This window comes from Lissotriton helveticus, chromosome 7, assembly GCF_964261635.1.
Source record: "Lissotriton helveticus chromosome 7, aLisHel1.1, whole genome shotgun sequence".
Classification (NCBI taxonomy): Eukaryota; Metazoa; Chordata; class Amphibia; order Caudata; family Salamandridae; genus Lissotriton; species Lissotriton helveticus.
In genome coordinates this window covers 352,846,942-352,862,825 of record NC_136068.1, presented here as the reverse complement: position 1 = coordinate 352,862,825, position 15,884 = coordinate 352,846,942, and the positions used below count along the sequence as shown (strand labels likewise).

The 15,884-nt window shown below is 43.9% G+C and overlaps 1 protein-coding gene across 4 annotated transcripts in view; it reads right to left on the bottom strand.

Moving 5' to 3' along the window:
* Nucleotides 1-15,884, bottom strand: part of NCOA6 (nuclear receptor coactivator 6) — a 410,255-nt gene that overhangs the window by 94,274 nt on the left and 300,097 nt on the right. For all 4 annotated transcript variants that reach the window (XM_078652166.1, XM_078652165.1, XM_078652167.1 and 1 more), the window contains exons 11-12: nucleotides 11,628-15,227; nucleotides 6,424-6,460 (exon numbers count right to left, since the gene is read on the bottom strand). In XM_078652166.1, coding sequence (XP_078508292.1) covers nucleotides 6,424-6,460; nucleotides 11,628-15,227 — 3,637 coding nt within the window. The remainder of the gene's footprint in view (nucleotides 1-6,423; nucleotides 6,461-11,627; nucleotides 15,228-15,884) is intronic.

The following is a 15,884-nucleotide window of genomic DNA, read 5'->3' as shown; positions in this document are numbered from 1 at the left end:
TGAATTGGACCAAGTACACTGCATTTCCAATTACTACAGCCACCGAGAGTTTTGAAATGGAATACCCGCTAAAATGTCCTACTGTCCCATTCGCTACTTGGGGATACAGCTCAACACTGACTCGGAGACGGTATTTCGTGAGAACTACGGCAGAGCTATAGCTCGCCTTGAAGACAATGTGGCCATTTGGGTGGGATTGCCCCTCTCCCTTGTGGGTAGAATATCGATAATGAAAATGGTGGTCCTACCGCGACTGTTGTTTTTATTCATGAATATACCTATGGTCTTGCCCAAATGTTTTTTCTCCCGCTTACAGTCATTAATGTCAGAATTAGCCTGGGCTGGCAAGCAAGCGAGGGTGAAGTGGAAAACTCTCACCCTACCATGCCACAAAATGGTGTACATGTCGCTGTTAGCGGTTACTTCAATTTTGTCTATTGTATTGTTCTGGGCATTCCTGTTGTTTAATGCCGCCCGACCTCTGGGATGTGGGCTTAACGGCTGTATGATGCGCAAGGAAACTTGGGATGCCGGTCCAGATTTGGATCGCGGGATATTTTGTGTCTGTATGCTCAGATAACACCACAATAAAAAATTGTTAAAAAAAAAGGACTAAACAATAAGAATAGTCTAGCTTTTTGACGTGCAAAACATTTTAACAAAATTGATTTACCTGATATTACAATTTGTAATCTACCAAGAAGCTATTAAACTTTAAAGTTTAATTATAGATTGTAATTTAAAAAGTTTAAGCCGGATTTTCAGGCACTTTCATTTCCATTATACACAGCTTGGCTGGATAATGTTAAATGCTAATTAAATTCTTTTGCACATTCAACTCCAGGCTTATTTGGTATAGATTATCAACATTCCCTAAATACTATCAACCATGCTTTCTTTTAAAGAAATATGATCTCCCTTAGGAATGGTGCACTTCGTTTCGGAGCTCAATACATCAGAAATAGAAATCTTCTGTAGCAGGCATTGTTGGTGAATCACCACTAATGCTGCCTTAGTTTTGAGACCAAACACACATCCGTGAAGGTTGTATGATGAAACTTGTAACCGGCACAACTGTAATTTACCATCTTTCAACATTTGTTTTCAAGAGGAAGAGTATCTACTCCATTGAGTGACAAAGATGTGAGTGAAGATCTTGGTCAGGAAGAATTTTAAAGCCCACTTTCGTTCACATTTATTATTAATACACTTCTGAGGAAGAATGAGTTCTTGAATAAAAGAAGAGCATTTTCTCTCCACTAGAGTATCTTGAGAATAAAAGGATGCATCATGAGCAACACATTTGGATAAAGAATAGTATAAAACTAGTGAAAGGAAGGCAACCTTCAAAAAGAGTACACCATAGCCACAATAAGCCCATTATCCAAAGGACTTGTGCATAAGGTGAGACAAAACCAACTTCAGGTCACACTGAGAAAAATAATTTCCTGAAAGATACTAAAATGTCTATCGGAATGGTTTGATTATGGAATCTATCGGAATGGTTTGATTAAGGAAAAAGAGACTTATAAGCCTGTTACTCATTACCACTGTTGTCTAAAAGATACATCTTGTATACACACATAAGAATTATCATTTTCAGATACATTTTTAGAAAATATCTGATTTTTTCCAGAATTGATGGAAACTCAAGTGACTTGCATTTGTACTGAGATTTTGTGATATGCCAAAGAGCAATTGTTGATGCTTATAAACGACTTCATAACCTTTTTTTCTGAAAGATGAAAAAGAAATGGGGCAGCAAAAGACCGTTGACAAAGGTGGTTGCCTGATCTTAAGAGCTTTGAAAAGAAAAATAATTAAACATGTCCAATACCTTGTAGTTAAGTACATGCACAATTCTGATGTCAGAGCCCTTGTTTAGCACGGACCGCAAAACGTCATCAATATACATTAAGAAGTAATTTTGCCAACAAGCAAGAGCCCTATTGCTTTATCCTGCACTTCCTATGCTGCAAACAAAGCTACTTGGTTTGGTGAACAATAGGCTGACAATGTCCTTTACATGGTGTCAAAGTTATATATGCTGGTCTACATGCCATCTCATTATTTTTAATTAGCACAAGTCTACATAATCACTAGGTTACAGAGGGGCAGACATTAGTTCAGAACGTGAAACTGTACTACTGGCAATGCAGTGCAAGCATAACAGCTCAAAAAAGGAGAGGTCTCACCTCACTCTAGATCACAAAACAGGACCTCTGGTCTGTGTCAGAATCCTGGGTAGGAGCAAATAAGTCCAAGGGGGTACGAGGAAAATACCTGAAATCCCTACTAACACATTGCGAAGCCTGGATGAATAGTAACCAGCACAGGAGGAGATGTATTCATCTTAAATAGAAAGGAATTAATCAAACGTGGCTTAATTAAGGAAGAGGTGTGGCGCTGCGGCCAGGGCAACTGACTCCGGAATCTGGGGATCAAAGTTCGATCCCCGGGGCCGGCGGCAGATTAGCCCAGCACCATGTGACTCTGGGCAATAGCTTGCTTAATCTTCCCGACGGTCCCCAGCGTCTAGAGACCCTTACGGGTGATTGTTCGCGCTTTACAAATGTGGATTATTATTATTATTATTAATTGCCGATAAATGTCAGTGGTCAGTATTCACTTTTTAGAGTGGGTTTCTGAAGCTGAAAATATGATTAGCTTTAGCTCCGGCAACAGTCCTAGGAATATGCAGAGAGGTTACCCCCACTCAAACTATCAAAAGGAAATAAAAGTAGCACAGGCCAGTTACTACGAAGGCATCACTACCGTTAATACTCCCAGGGAAATTTTTCGCGTTGCGAAGGATCTCCTAGAGCTTCCAAAAATGAATTAATCCTTGAGGCCTCCCCAGAATGGTGTAACGCACTGGAAGATTTCTTTCAGGAAAAAATTAAAAAGCTTTATACCGCATTCCCTAGCTCCACCCGCCCCAGTGACCTATCAATGGACATGCCCTTACACAAACCAGAACATGTGCGTAAGGAATTCTCAACTTTGAACCTGGATAAGTTGACAGAAATGTTTCCCCAAATAAAATCAGGCTCCCTCTAGAGCCAACCCCCCACACATCCTACATAAAGCAGGAAACGCGATCCTTCCTACTATTTTGTAAATTGTAAATCTCTCCATTTCCACAGGATCAGTCCTTGGTCCATGGAAACATGCCATGGTCAAGACCTTATTGAAAAAACCTAGCCTAGACCCAGATGACTTGGGCAACTATTGCCCAATTTCGCTGCTGCCGGCCATCATAAAAATGTTGGAAAAACATGTGAACTCTACTCTCTCTGACTTCTTGGAAACCCATGACCTCCTGCATACCACCCAGACGGGGTTCCATCCTAAATACAGAACCGAAACTACTCTTCTTGCTGTGGTTGAGGACTCTAAACAAATCCGAGATCAGGGAGGAGTAGTTGCTATCATCCTCCTTGATCTAAGCTCAGCCTTCGACACAGTTAACGTTGCCATCCTAGTGGAGAGACTCAGGAGGCTAGGGATCCAAGATGAAGCGATCTCCTGGATACAATCTTACCTAGACAACAGAACCTTTCAGGTCTTTTCAGGGGACGCAATATCTAGGAGACTAGCGCTCAGCTGCTGAGTCCCGCAGGGATTCTCACTGAGCCCCACACCATTTAATGTGTATATGCGGCCACTCGCTGATATCATCCTGCCTCACAGGATTAAAATTGTCACCTACGCGGATGAGACACAGCTGGTCATAACTCTCTCTCTGACTTCGAACATGTCTGGAGAAAGTGGCCTCTTGGATGGAGCACTCCTGTCTCAGACTTAATAGAGGCAAAACTGAACTTATGCTCCTAGGCAACCACTCCAGCATGGACCTTAATCAGATATGGCCCAAGTACCTCCCAAAACCAGGATAAAAAGTCTGGGTGTCTGGTTAGACAATTCTCTCAAGTTTGACCACGAAGCGGTGAACTGACAGGGGCCTGATTTGGTACATTCAGACTACTCCGAAAGGTCCTCCCTCTCCTTCCAATGGCTGCAAAAAGAATCCTGATTCAGGCCTTGGTCCTATCAAGATTGGACTATGGCAACTCCCTCTACTTAGGGTCTCTCAAAGCAACATTAAGGAAGCTCCAAGTTGCTCAGAACTGTGCTGCTAGGATGCTACTCGGGATTTCAAAAACCCAGTCAGCCAAACCAGCCCTAAAAATCCTACACTGGCCGCCAATCCCCGAAAGAGTAAAATTCAAGGCCCTCTGCATTGCACCTAAGACTATGTGGGGAACGGGTCCGGCTATCAACAAATCCCTCATCACTCCCTATCGCCCTAAGAAGGACCTGCGATCGGCTATTCTCAATCTTGCAGTTGTTTCCCAAAATCAGGAGTCCAAGAAGCGGAAGAAGCTCCTTTTCCTATAATGTAGTGAAAATAATATTAATAATAATGTTCATATGTCCGAAGACTTGACTTCAATCCTTCGACCAACTCGTGAAACTGGGCACTTTGACATGGGTTTTGAGTCCTTTGGGTTACTCTTTGTTGTGTTGGGAACCTGAGATGCTATCCATGATGGCGGCCAGAGGGGTAAGAAACCCTCATAAAATCCTTTGTGTAAACCACATCAGATGAGAAAAATCTTGAACCACAGTGCTGTTTTGACTGCCAAAACAGACAGGTTTTAGATTAGGTTTCCTGCAAATTGATTAGCGCAGAAAAAGTAATTAGACTTAACACTAGAAGAAGTGACTCTCCTAAGAAATAGGGTTAATGTCCATCTAACCCAACAGTAACCAATGCCCATCACTGGCACTTACAAGGCAGATTCCCTGAGAAACAAAATGTTCATTTCTGTAATCTAAACTGCCAACCCACTTAGGGTTTTGGCTCGGAAGGGAACTACCACACCCGGTAGAACACAAGGTTTACACTTTGAATGACAGGCATAAGGGTAATGAAAAAAGGATATATCCTTATTAGTAGCAAAATGTCCTGCAGTCAGTGGTACCACACCTGTTATCCAGAAGCATTTACTTATCTCCAGTTACTTGAGGAGGAACCTTTTCCTGCAATATAAGACCCTCTACATCTGCCTACCACTTTTGCTTTGCTTTAGACAATTAATTCAAGGACCCTAACACAATTAGGTAAACGCAGGAGTTCACTAGACAGTAGGTCCCTAAACAAATGTTGGACAGCCACAGAGGACATTTAGCAAAGAGACTGAATTGCATGGAATTAACAGATTGAAAATAAAGAAAAGAAGAGAAAAAGTAAGAATTTTGCAAGGCTTATTTCTACACAAATTGCAAAACAAATGCTGACAGGCAAGATGGAAGCAGACTGAAATTACAATCTATGTTAGAAACCGGGGACACAGGGGATATAAAGGTAGGTGCACCCAAAGAGCACAGGGACAATCTTAAGACACCTGGAGAAGATGGCTAGAAACAGGAGACATTTTAAAAGCATATTTGTTTTTCCAAACTGCAAACATTGTTTAAAGGAGCCTATGTCCTTTAAAGAGAAAAATGCTGTTTATTTTTAAAATCTCATTTGGGAAGACATCAGGCAGAGGTCCTCCACCCCCTTGCCTCCACCCGAGAGTGCCTAAAATGAATCCCAAATAATAAACTATCCACCTGGACAGCTTCCCCTTTGCAAATCAGTTTCCCCCACAACTTGGTGGGTCAGTGCCTGAACAATGGTTAGTGATTACAACTGAGGTCACAAACACCTGTTACATACATTTGGGACTTGTAAACAGGAAGGGAAGGCCACTTTAGCACACTCCACTTTGTAAATAGCTTCTGTACAGTGTCATAAGTCCTTCAGCAGGCGTAAACCTTTCTATGAATTACGGGGTGTGCGGATGCGAAGGATTACTAAACATCAAGCAAATAATATAACTTTTCCCTATAAGAAAGCCCTGCTGTGGGAGGAATGTTTAAAAGTCAGATACAATGGAATGGTTTAGGGTTTTGCACTACATGCAGCCTTCCTCTAAGAAGGTTAGGTTAAAAAGCAAGAACATCATTTTGGCTGTGCCAAAATTAGATTTCAGCAACGCACGGTCATCACTCAGTAACGTGATGCTTTAAGTCAAGTAAAATGTTTTTGGTACTAAAACTGCACCCCATTTACACATACATTTAAAAGAGGGAATGCGGCACAAGACTAAGAATGACCGCTAGAAACTGCACTTAGGTGTGCCACCTTTTACTATGTTGGCTGAATGCCAAGTTGCCAGTACAGAGTCTTTACCCGACAGTGATGTGTGTTTGGGCACATACATGCATAGTGTGCTTTAAATCAACTGTTGGACTGAGGAAACTGATAATGATTTTGTAACACGAAAGTTGAGGACAGAAACAAGTTGGACAATACTAAGGCATACAGAAGTCTAACTCACCAAGCAATACCTCTGAAATATTATGACTTACCTCTGACCAGTGCTTAATGTGCAGTTCACCTCCATTTCTGCAAGAAACAAAAGAGCAAATTATTATGCTGTACCAAATTTACTGCATGTAGGTAAAGCATAGTCAGACACTTGAACTCACAGAGGAAGAGTGACTTAATTGCACCGGAAACCTTCCTGAAAGCTTTTAGAATAATGCACATGCTAAGTTGGACTGCAAAGAAACATACATTCTCAAAGGGAGCACTCCGGGCCGGACTAATGATCGGGGGCCCTTCCTCCCTCCACGCCACCGAGACACCCAATGGCCCGGTCCCTCGTCACCCGGCTATCCAGACACGAGGAGCGACCCAACACCGCGTCGCAGAGGTTAGTGAGCAGGGGGCCATCTCCATACGTTCACTGTAAACACCGCGGCGGAGCTGCTCTATTCGGGGTGCCTGACCTTAACATGGTGCCCGCCGGACTCTGCAGCTGGCTCTAGAGCGGGAACACTCTGAGGCACAGCATCAGAGTGCATTACATCTTGGGTGGAAAGGGTTGCTACACAACGAGACAACCGCTAGTGACCAAACATAGAAGCGGAACGCTGGGCTAGCACGGACTGCAGTAGACAGGCTGAGTTTGGCCTGACCCCAAGATGGCGCCCGTCTTCGATCACGACTGCAGCCTGCTCTGTATTGCTCTGGTGTTCTGGTGCTTTAGGGACTAGAAAGATAATTTGGCCTCATCTTCCAGAGAAAGATGAAGTCCTGCCTCTTTTACTTCACATATCTCGGCATCTAAACAGCGTCCTGGGGTCCGAGCTGTCTGCTGCCTCCCACGAGCAGGGCTTCATCATCGCAGAGACCAACTACTGCATTAACGCTTACACAGGGATCTACAGAGGCACGGACATGATGTCTTCCTGCTATGGCTCCTCCCCCCTCCCACGAACTCACGCAACATTGGTTTTGCTTACTGTACCTTACTATGCTCTTATAATTGATGTAACTTGCAACGGAACGTTCCTCTTGTAAAGCGCTCTGATACCCCGGGTCTAGCCGTCTCCCACTCAGCCGGACTTCAGACACAGTTACTTCCTAGTCTCCTCGCTGTGTCTCCTACCCCCTCCCCCACCTCTTCCCTCCTTCATTCTTTGCTTGCCTCTCCATATTTCTTTCCTCGCTCACCTGAATCTCTCTCCCCCTGCCTGCTTTGTTTATCCTTGTGCCTATGCTCTGCTTAATCTCCCTCCTGTCGCCCTTTTACATTACCCCCTTACCCTTCTACACACCATGAATCAACGGATGTAACTTGTAATGGACGTATCTTCTGTAACAATGTGTAACTCGCAACCTATGTAACCCTACCAGCCTGACTCCTTAAAATGGCCCCCAAAAGTATGCCCTTGTCCAAAGCACTCATACTCCCCTTCTTGGGGATGGATCCAGCATTTTTTGCCCTGGAGTATCAGAGACCCTTCTGAGAGAGTCCACAGTGACAAGGGAGTCACACATAGTGGAGGACTGGGATTGTTCCCCTTACCACTGGGAAACGTCTCCTACCCTGCTGGAATTCGGATACTGTGTTCACGCTGTGGTTTCTACCCCCTCCTCTTCCCTCCGTAATTCTTCTAAGTGTGCCCGTTACCAAAGCACTCCTCTCCCCTTGTTGGGGAGGGATCCAGCATCTATGCACTGGAGTCTCAGCGACCCTGCTGAGAGAGTTCACCGTGACAAGGGAGTCACACATAATGGAAGATTGGGAATAATCCCTTTACCGTGGGGAAACGTCTCCCACCCAGGCAGACATCAGACACAGTTACTACCTCGTCTCCTTGCTGTGTCTCCTACCCCCTCCTCATCTATTCCCTCCTTCATTCTTTGCTTGCCTCCCCCATTCCTTTCCTCTATCTCCTGAATCTCTTCCCCTGCCTGCTTTGTTTATCCTTGTGCCTATGCTCCGCTTAAACTCCCTCCCTGTCGCCCTTTTACATTACCCCCTTACCCCTCTATACGCAGTAAACCAACAGATGTAACTTGTAATTGATGTAACTTCTGAAACAATGTGTAACTTGTAACCTATTTACCTCTCCTCATGTAAAGTTCTATGATACCTCAGGGTCTAGCCAGCGCTATATACAACGCAAGTAAAAAAAAAATGTATTCCCTTTAATATGTTCGTACAAAATATATGGGGCATGAGGCAAAAACTTTCAGCCAATATATCCGTAACTATATTTTTCATTTCAGGTACAATGAGATATGGTGATTTCGTAAGTATCAAATAGTCTGACAAGCAGGACAAGAAAAAAGTTACTTACTCGTTACTACAGAACTCCAGTATCGCCCAGATTCACATGCATAAGTTATTCCCAAACACCAGGCTGGTATCCCTCGGTAATCTGTGTTAACATAGCAGTGTGTGTACACATTCACTGAAACCACACTGAATTAGCCATAGACTATATGTAGCATATCCACCTTGTTTTATGACCCAAACTTCGGTCAGTCAGGTGGAAAGACGCAGAGTTCCTCTATCTCTGAGACTCAACTAGTCAGATTTTCTAAGCGCATAATACTAAGAGGAAAAGGGGGGAAAAGAGAGTAGAATGTGTGAAAGATACTAATTTTGGAGGTAAGTAATTACAGGTAAGTAATTATTTTCTTCTCTAGTTTGGGATCTTTCATCAATTCATGTGCGTATGTTTTGATTAGCAGTTTACAATAATCAAGAGGATGGCAGAAGAGGCTCAACTTAAGGAAATACACTGCACACCACTAGAGTCCAACTGTTGTTTCAGGTTTGGACTGGATAGCCAAGCATTGGTCCACATTGCAGCTTTACATAAGGCTGTAAATGTCACAGTTACAAAATGCTTTGCAGTGTTTGTCATGAGCCTTATCAACTGAGCTCCCACTTTGTGTTACACAGGCCTGACAGCTTCGGGATGACAGAATATGGTACAGGAAAATCTTCAGCATGAGATACCCTGTTCTGAAAAAGTCCCTTTTCTGGGTGCTAAAGAACACAAAAGCTGTTCCAATTTGCGGAACTGACTAGTTGTGCACAGCATTTGTTCTTTGAGTCTGCAATGTTTTTTTTTTTCTTACCCATGCAGGCAAAATTCAAAGCGCAGCAGCCGGAAAATTCATTTTCATGAGCAAAAGGGGCAAACAAATGAAGGGAAAATAAAAAGACACAGGGAAAAACAGTGAGACAAAAAAAATGAAATAAAAGAACATAAAACAGACCAATTTGCATGAAAAAGGTGCTCTCAGACACAGGCTCTTTGTGCGCCAATCTCCCATAAACAGCTTTGCGACTCGTGTTTGTGGTCCGTTGCCCTCTATATCTTGTATTATTTTATTTGCAACTGTGGCATCCTCTAAAGTTGGGCTGAAAGTCAAGGAAGTACTCTGAGATGACTAAGTGGCACATTGTATAATGAAAACAGAGGGGAGAATCTGAGCTGTAGGGCTCGAGTGCAAAAGAACCTCAAATGTCTGTAAGACATTTGTCTGTGGGATACATGCATAGAACGATTATACATCAAAATCAATGAGGATATGTTTAGCAACATTAAACACCACGGTGCCTAATAAGCATAGGATATACTTTTTATTGCTCAAATATTAAGTCACTCTGACCCTTCCCAACGGGCAGTGAAAGCAACCTGTAAACTGCAACGTTGTCTGTAGCCGCACTAAGAAAGTAGTGTGGCACCAGGCAGAACAAAAAAAAGTTGTGCGGCCTCTGTCATCGCCCGCCATGATTCAAGATGAAGTGTGGCAGAATAAAAACTAACAAGAGGGCACATGCATTAAAATAAAAAAAGGCACGCATATAAATTCAGGAGGAAGCGTGAACGTGCTGCGATGGCCAACCAGAAGGCTCACATAGCAAAATCGCCCGGTAGGGAACCAAGCTGTGTGAGGGCATTGCGAGGATGAGCAGATGGCCAAGCAGATGGCCAAACAGAGGGATCAATTTCTGAATCCCGCAGGGACGGAACTAAACACCCAAAAAGGGAATAATTACAACAAATGAGCCAATAAAAAGCCTGCATTTCTGAATGGCACAACAAAGAACCGACGGCAAGTGATAGGCGTGCTTGACGCCCATATTCAGGATCTCTGGGAAACTTCAACTGCAGTACAAGCCGAAGGACCACAAGAGGTGGATGTAGAGAAAATTAAAAAGCAAATAACTAAAGATCGATGGGAAGGGGCTCCAAGCCCTAATAGTATAGTGGTGTTCAAACAGGATCCAGCTTTATGGGCAGAAAACATTAACATTGGTGTTTAAACAGATCAGAAACACTATTACACTGCCTGCATCATGGAGAGGTTCAATAATATCCTAAATTTTCAAGGGAGGCGACGGATCTGTTGCAGCAAATTATCGTCTAATCGCCTTGATTGACAATGACGCCAAATACTTTGCTGGAACTGTGCTTGATTAGCTAACTGCATGGGCCTCCAGTAACAACATTATACCATATAACCAGACTGGCTTCTCAAAAACATCTAGCACGAGCACAAACATTCGGGCAATCTCTCTTCTAATGGATGCACGGGCTGGTGAATTCCAGCCCTTATTGTGCACGCATTGGTGAACCATTTTTACACCAATGTTATTTCTGTGCACTTGCGAATCATTATACCGGGGATATAGCTAGCAGTCTCCCTGATACCCAATACGTCATTGTCGTGTGAAATTTCTCAACGTTACTCAAGATGTATTTCACTTCACCATGGTACACATTATGTCTGTGACACTTAACAATGGCGGAGAGAGAACCCGGCAGCCGTTTTCTATTTTGTTGGTACGCCGTGGTATTTATGTTTGTCTCTATGGTGCCATTGTACACGTGATCAAGCCTTTTGGTGAAACGCGTTGTGTGCAATGAACAGCAGTTTATACCACTAATCCACGGATTCTGTGTTTCCTGAGAGCGTGAGTACTCCAGGCACTATATATATATATATATATATATATATATATATATATATATATATATATATATATATATATATATATATATATATCTTCTAGAGTATACACAGCTTGTCAGCTACATGTGCCTTGAAATATATATTACCTTTCAATGTTAGAACAATGCTCATTTATGAGGTCTTCTAAGTGAAACAGAATTTGTGAGTAATCATAAGAAACATCAAATGCAATTAATCTACTTTACATTGGAGATACAGAAAGCAGAACTTATCATTAAGCACTTACCAGTATTCTGTCGCTGTGCTAGAAGTAATCCAATATTATCCTCTGATAGAGAAAAGCCAGTTTGTTCATCTGGTAAGCGTAGAGGGTTACTTTTAATTCTCGCAGTAAAATGCTGGAACTCTGGGCTTGCAGATATATTTTGCGATGGAGTGCCGCTTGGTAAGCTTGCAGAAATAGAGGGGGACACAGAGGAACAAGCAGTGATAACGCTAAAGCTGTTAGAACCAGACATGCCTTGCTTTGAAAAACATGTCAGTGAAGAATGCATTTTAGGGTCCACTGCCAAAGGCAGCTGTTCTGTCCCTTGGTGGTTGGGTACTCCTGTTAATAATCCAATACCTTCCAAATCAGCCTCAAGAGGACGGACATCCTCTGCTCGCTCAGGCGAGCTTGTTACAGTCTTGCATGCTTTGCTCAATAAAAAGTGACCGATTTTGTCAAGCTTGCTCTTGCAGTTAGTAGATGGAACAGGGCTTCGTCTGTGGCCAGCAGAGCCCTGGCTAGACGTTATAGGAGAAAATACCACACTTGTGGTTTGTGGAGATGCTACAGAATATTTGTCAAGTTGTACAGCACCTTGAGAATTCAAGTCATCACTGATGCAATCCCTGGTCTGGCGAAAAGGTGGATGAGGAGAAACTCTGTGGTGGGGTGAGATTCGATGGTGAGGGGAAACTCTGTGATGAGAGGAAATCTGTGGGTGGGGAGAAATTTGTGGGTGGGGAGAAATTTGGGAGTGGATAGAAGCTTGGGGATGGATAGAACCCTGAGGATGAGTCGGAGCTTGGGAATGGGGAGAAATCTGGGGATGGGGAGAAACCTGGTGGTGGGGGGAGGCTCGGGGATGGGGAGACACTTGTGGATGCGGTGAAAACTGAGAGTGGGGTGAAACCTGAGAATGGGAAGAAGTCAGGGGGTGGGGAGATGCCTGGGGGTGGGGAGATGCCTGGGGGTGGGGCGAAGCCTGGGGGTGGGGTGAAGCCTGGGGACGGGGAGAAGCCTGGGGATGGGGAGAAGTCTGGGGATGGGGAGAAGCCTGGGGACGGGGAGAAGCCTGGGGACGGGGAGAAGCCTGGGGACGGGGAGAAGCCTGGGGACGGGGTGAAGCCTGGGGGTGGGGAGAAGCCTGGGGATGGGGAGAAGCCTGGGGGTGGGGAGAAGCCTGGGGGTGGGGAGAAGCCTGGGGGTGGGGAGAAGCCTGGGGGTGGGGAGAACCCTGTGGATTGAAAGAAGCTTGGGAGTGGGGAGAAACATGGGCATGTGGGGACATAGAAGTAACCGCAGAAGGAGAATGGGGAAGCTGACCTTGGTTTGCTAGTGAGTTAATAACTAATGCCCTGCCTGTAGGTATATTAGAGCTACTATTAGAAACCGTGCTTGGAGTAGGAGGTACTGGTGAAAACTTGATATTCTGAGGCATATGCAAAGGACCAACCACTGCAACAGATGGAGACATTAAACTGGAACTTGAAGAAATTGGTGCTGCTGGAATGGTACTCTGTTGTGAACCTTTAACCATCTGAATTATTGAAGAAGAGTTGATAAAAACTGGTGTGATAAACTGAGGACGGGCATTTGACTGAACAGTGGACTGTCCTTCAGAAACCATTACCTTTTTAGGAACATTAGGCATTGTAACTACGGTAGACATCAAGCCAGGTTGCAAATGAGACACCAAAGGTGCTGATGTGTTCGCAGAACTGGTAATGGGGTTTGATGTTACAAAAACCGTTATCTGATTGGGCTGCAGCGGATTAGAAACCGATGAGGAAGAAGAGGCTGCCCTCTGAATGACAGCGGGGACATTGTGAGAACTGGTGGAACTGAGGCCCCCCAAGTCTTGCCCAATACGATCAGAACTGGCTTGGGAAGTGTGAGGCAAACCTAACTGAATAGGCAAATCCTCTCTTGGTGTCTGTTCTGGCATTGGAGGAAGGGTATCCATATTTTTTAGGTCTTCCCCTGATGTTAACTTTTGAGATGCTTCAAGATTTAAGTTTGTTGGTTTAATAGTAACATTTGGAGCTCCAGAATGATCAAGCAGTTGACTCAGAGATGTGGGGGCATCCCTCATTGTCGAGGAGATCAGACCCTTAGTGTCCGCTGCACTAATCTGGTTGTTGGGATCCATGGATTGACCATCTTTCTTTTGTTGATCTTCAGAAACCATAATTCGCATCTCTTGGCATGAAACACTTTTGAGCTCAATAGTGGCCTGTTCTTTGCCAATTTGTCCATTATTGTCCTGAGGTGCATTGAAGCTTTCCTTGTTGTCCTCGGGTATTCCACTCATTGCAGATGTTGAAAATGAAGGACCTGTGCCACCTATCATACTGCTTCTGGGAAAACCACCAGATACAGAAGTCTGCAAAGTACCTTGCCCAAGCATGATGCGTCGCTGTAACTCCAAACTTTGCAAGACTACAGAGTTCTGCTGAGATGTCAATGCCAATTTAGCTGCTTTTGAATTCTGCCTTCCTGGACTTGGTGTTGTTTTTCGACTAGAACCTGGACTAGACCTTCTACTATTGCTTGGGCTCGCTCGTTTAGTTCCAGAGTTTGCCTGCTTACCTGTTCCAACTAAAACAGTATCCAGCTTTTGTGCCTGTTGTGCCTGAGGTGTTCCGAAGTTAGACTGAGTATTCATGGCAAGGGTAGAAGGCGCCTGGCCAATAGCCTTTAAAGTAGTAGGGTTTAAACCTTGCTGATCGAACCCTCTGTTTAGACTAGGTCTGGGAGGTAAAGGGATATTTATTTGTGGAGGAAACAGACCTGCAATAGAGGCATTAAGTCTTTCTGGTGACAGACTTATTTCAGAGGGCTCAGTGCTAGGTGGACGGTTATTTGGAGTTTGAGGGTAGTATGGTCTCGGACTTGCACGGTTTGGCGTTTTAGGCCTTGAAGTCTGTGATGAATTAGGAACACTTGAGTAATGGTGGCTGTGAGAAGCAGATAAAGAATTTGATTGATGCTGCTGTGGACTTGTACCCTGAGAAGCTGAGTGCGGACTGGGACCAGGCTTTGACATTCCTATCAGTGCCTGATTTTGTGAAAGAACTAAATGAGGAGTCATGCTGTTTGGTGGTGCACCCGAAACAGGAGGCATTTCTGCTCCACCTCCTTCAGTAAGACACGAAAAAGAAGTTCCCTCTCCAGAAGGTGACCTGGAAGGAATCTGTAAGCCATCTTGAAAAGACATCTTTCTTCCGTTACCAATTAAAGCAGCACTGATTGGCAAAGGCATTCGTTTGTCAGGTGATGGATGAATTGCACCTGGTCCTTGTAAGCTGACCATTACTGGCATGTTACTACCCTGCTGTACTGGCATTCTATGTGCCTCTGAATTCATAGGACCTCTTTGCTGGTGAATGCTTTGTGATACTGGCAGTCGAACCGATTTCTGATCCTGCTGCATCATGAGCATCATCATCATTTGCTGCTGCTGCTGTTGTTGCTGTGACTGGGAAGCAATAGCTTGTTGCTGCTGCTGCTGCTGTTGTTGTTGTTGGTGTTGGTGTTGCTGCTGCTGCTGTACATGCTGCATAAGCTGAGGAGGGATCTGCTGCAAAGGTCTTTGTTCTCCTGGCTGTGCAGGATAGCCTGAAAAAACATATGATTCAATATTAGAATAATTTGAATAAGTACTCTAAATAATGTATTTCAACACAAATAATATGAGCAACTTGAACATAGAGTGGGCATCAATGGAACATACTTGTTCATCCTCATCTGCTTCTTCGTTAAGATGTATTTTTAATCCTCTCTTTACCCACTACTCTTAACCGGGAGGTGATTCAATTTACTAATCCAAACTACACAAGTATTTATTTTACTAATATCTTTAATTACCTTTACCTGGTGGTGAGTACTGCCAGACAACGGGTTCATTTTTTTGAGACGCCAATGACATCAAACGTAAGTTGAAGATTAATAAGAGTACAGGGATCAGAATGGGTGTATTTAATTTTCAATACCATAGGAGAGTTTTACGTATGACTTTATGAACTTATGATCGAAAGCCATTCTTACCAACTTCCAACGTGAGGGACATTTCTAACCTCTTTTAGGTCACCAAACCAGTAACAGCTGGTGGAAGAAGGCCAGTACAAATTAGGGCCTGGTGAAATAAGACCAACACACTCATGGAACTGGTGAAGTAAGGCATGCACAGTGATGGAGTTTGCAAGAAAATGACAAAAGGGCCAAGGGGCTTCCAGAAAATAAGGCAGCAGAGGTATCAGCAGAAAAAAAGGGCAG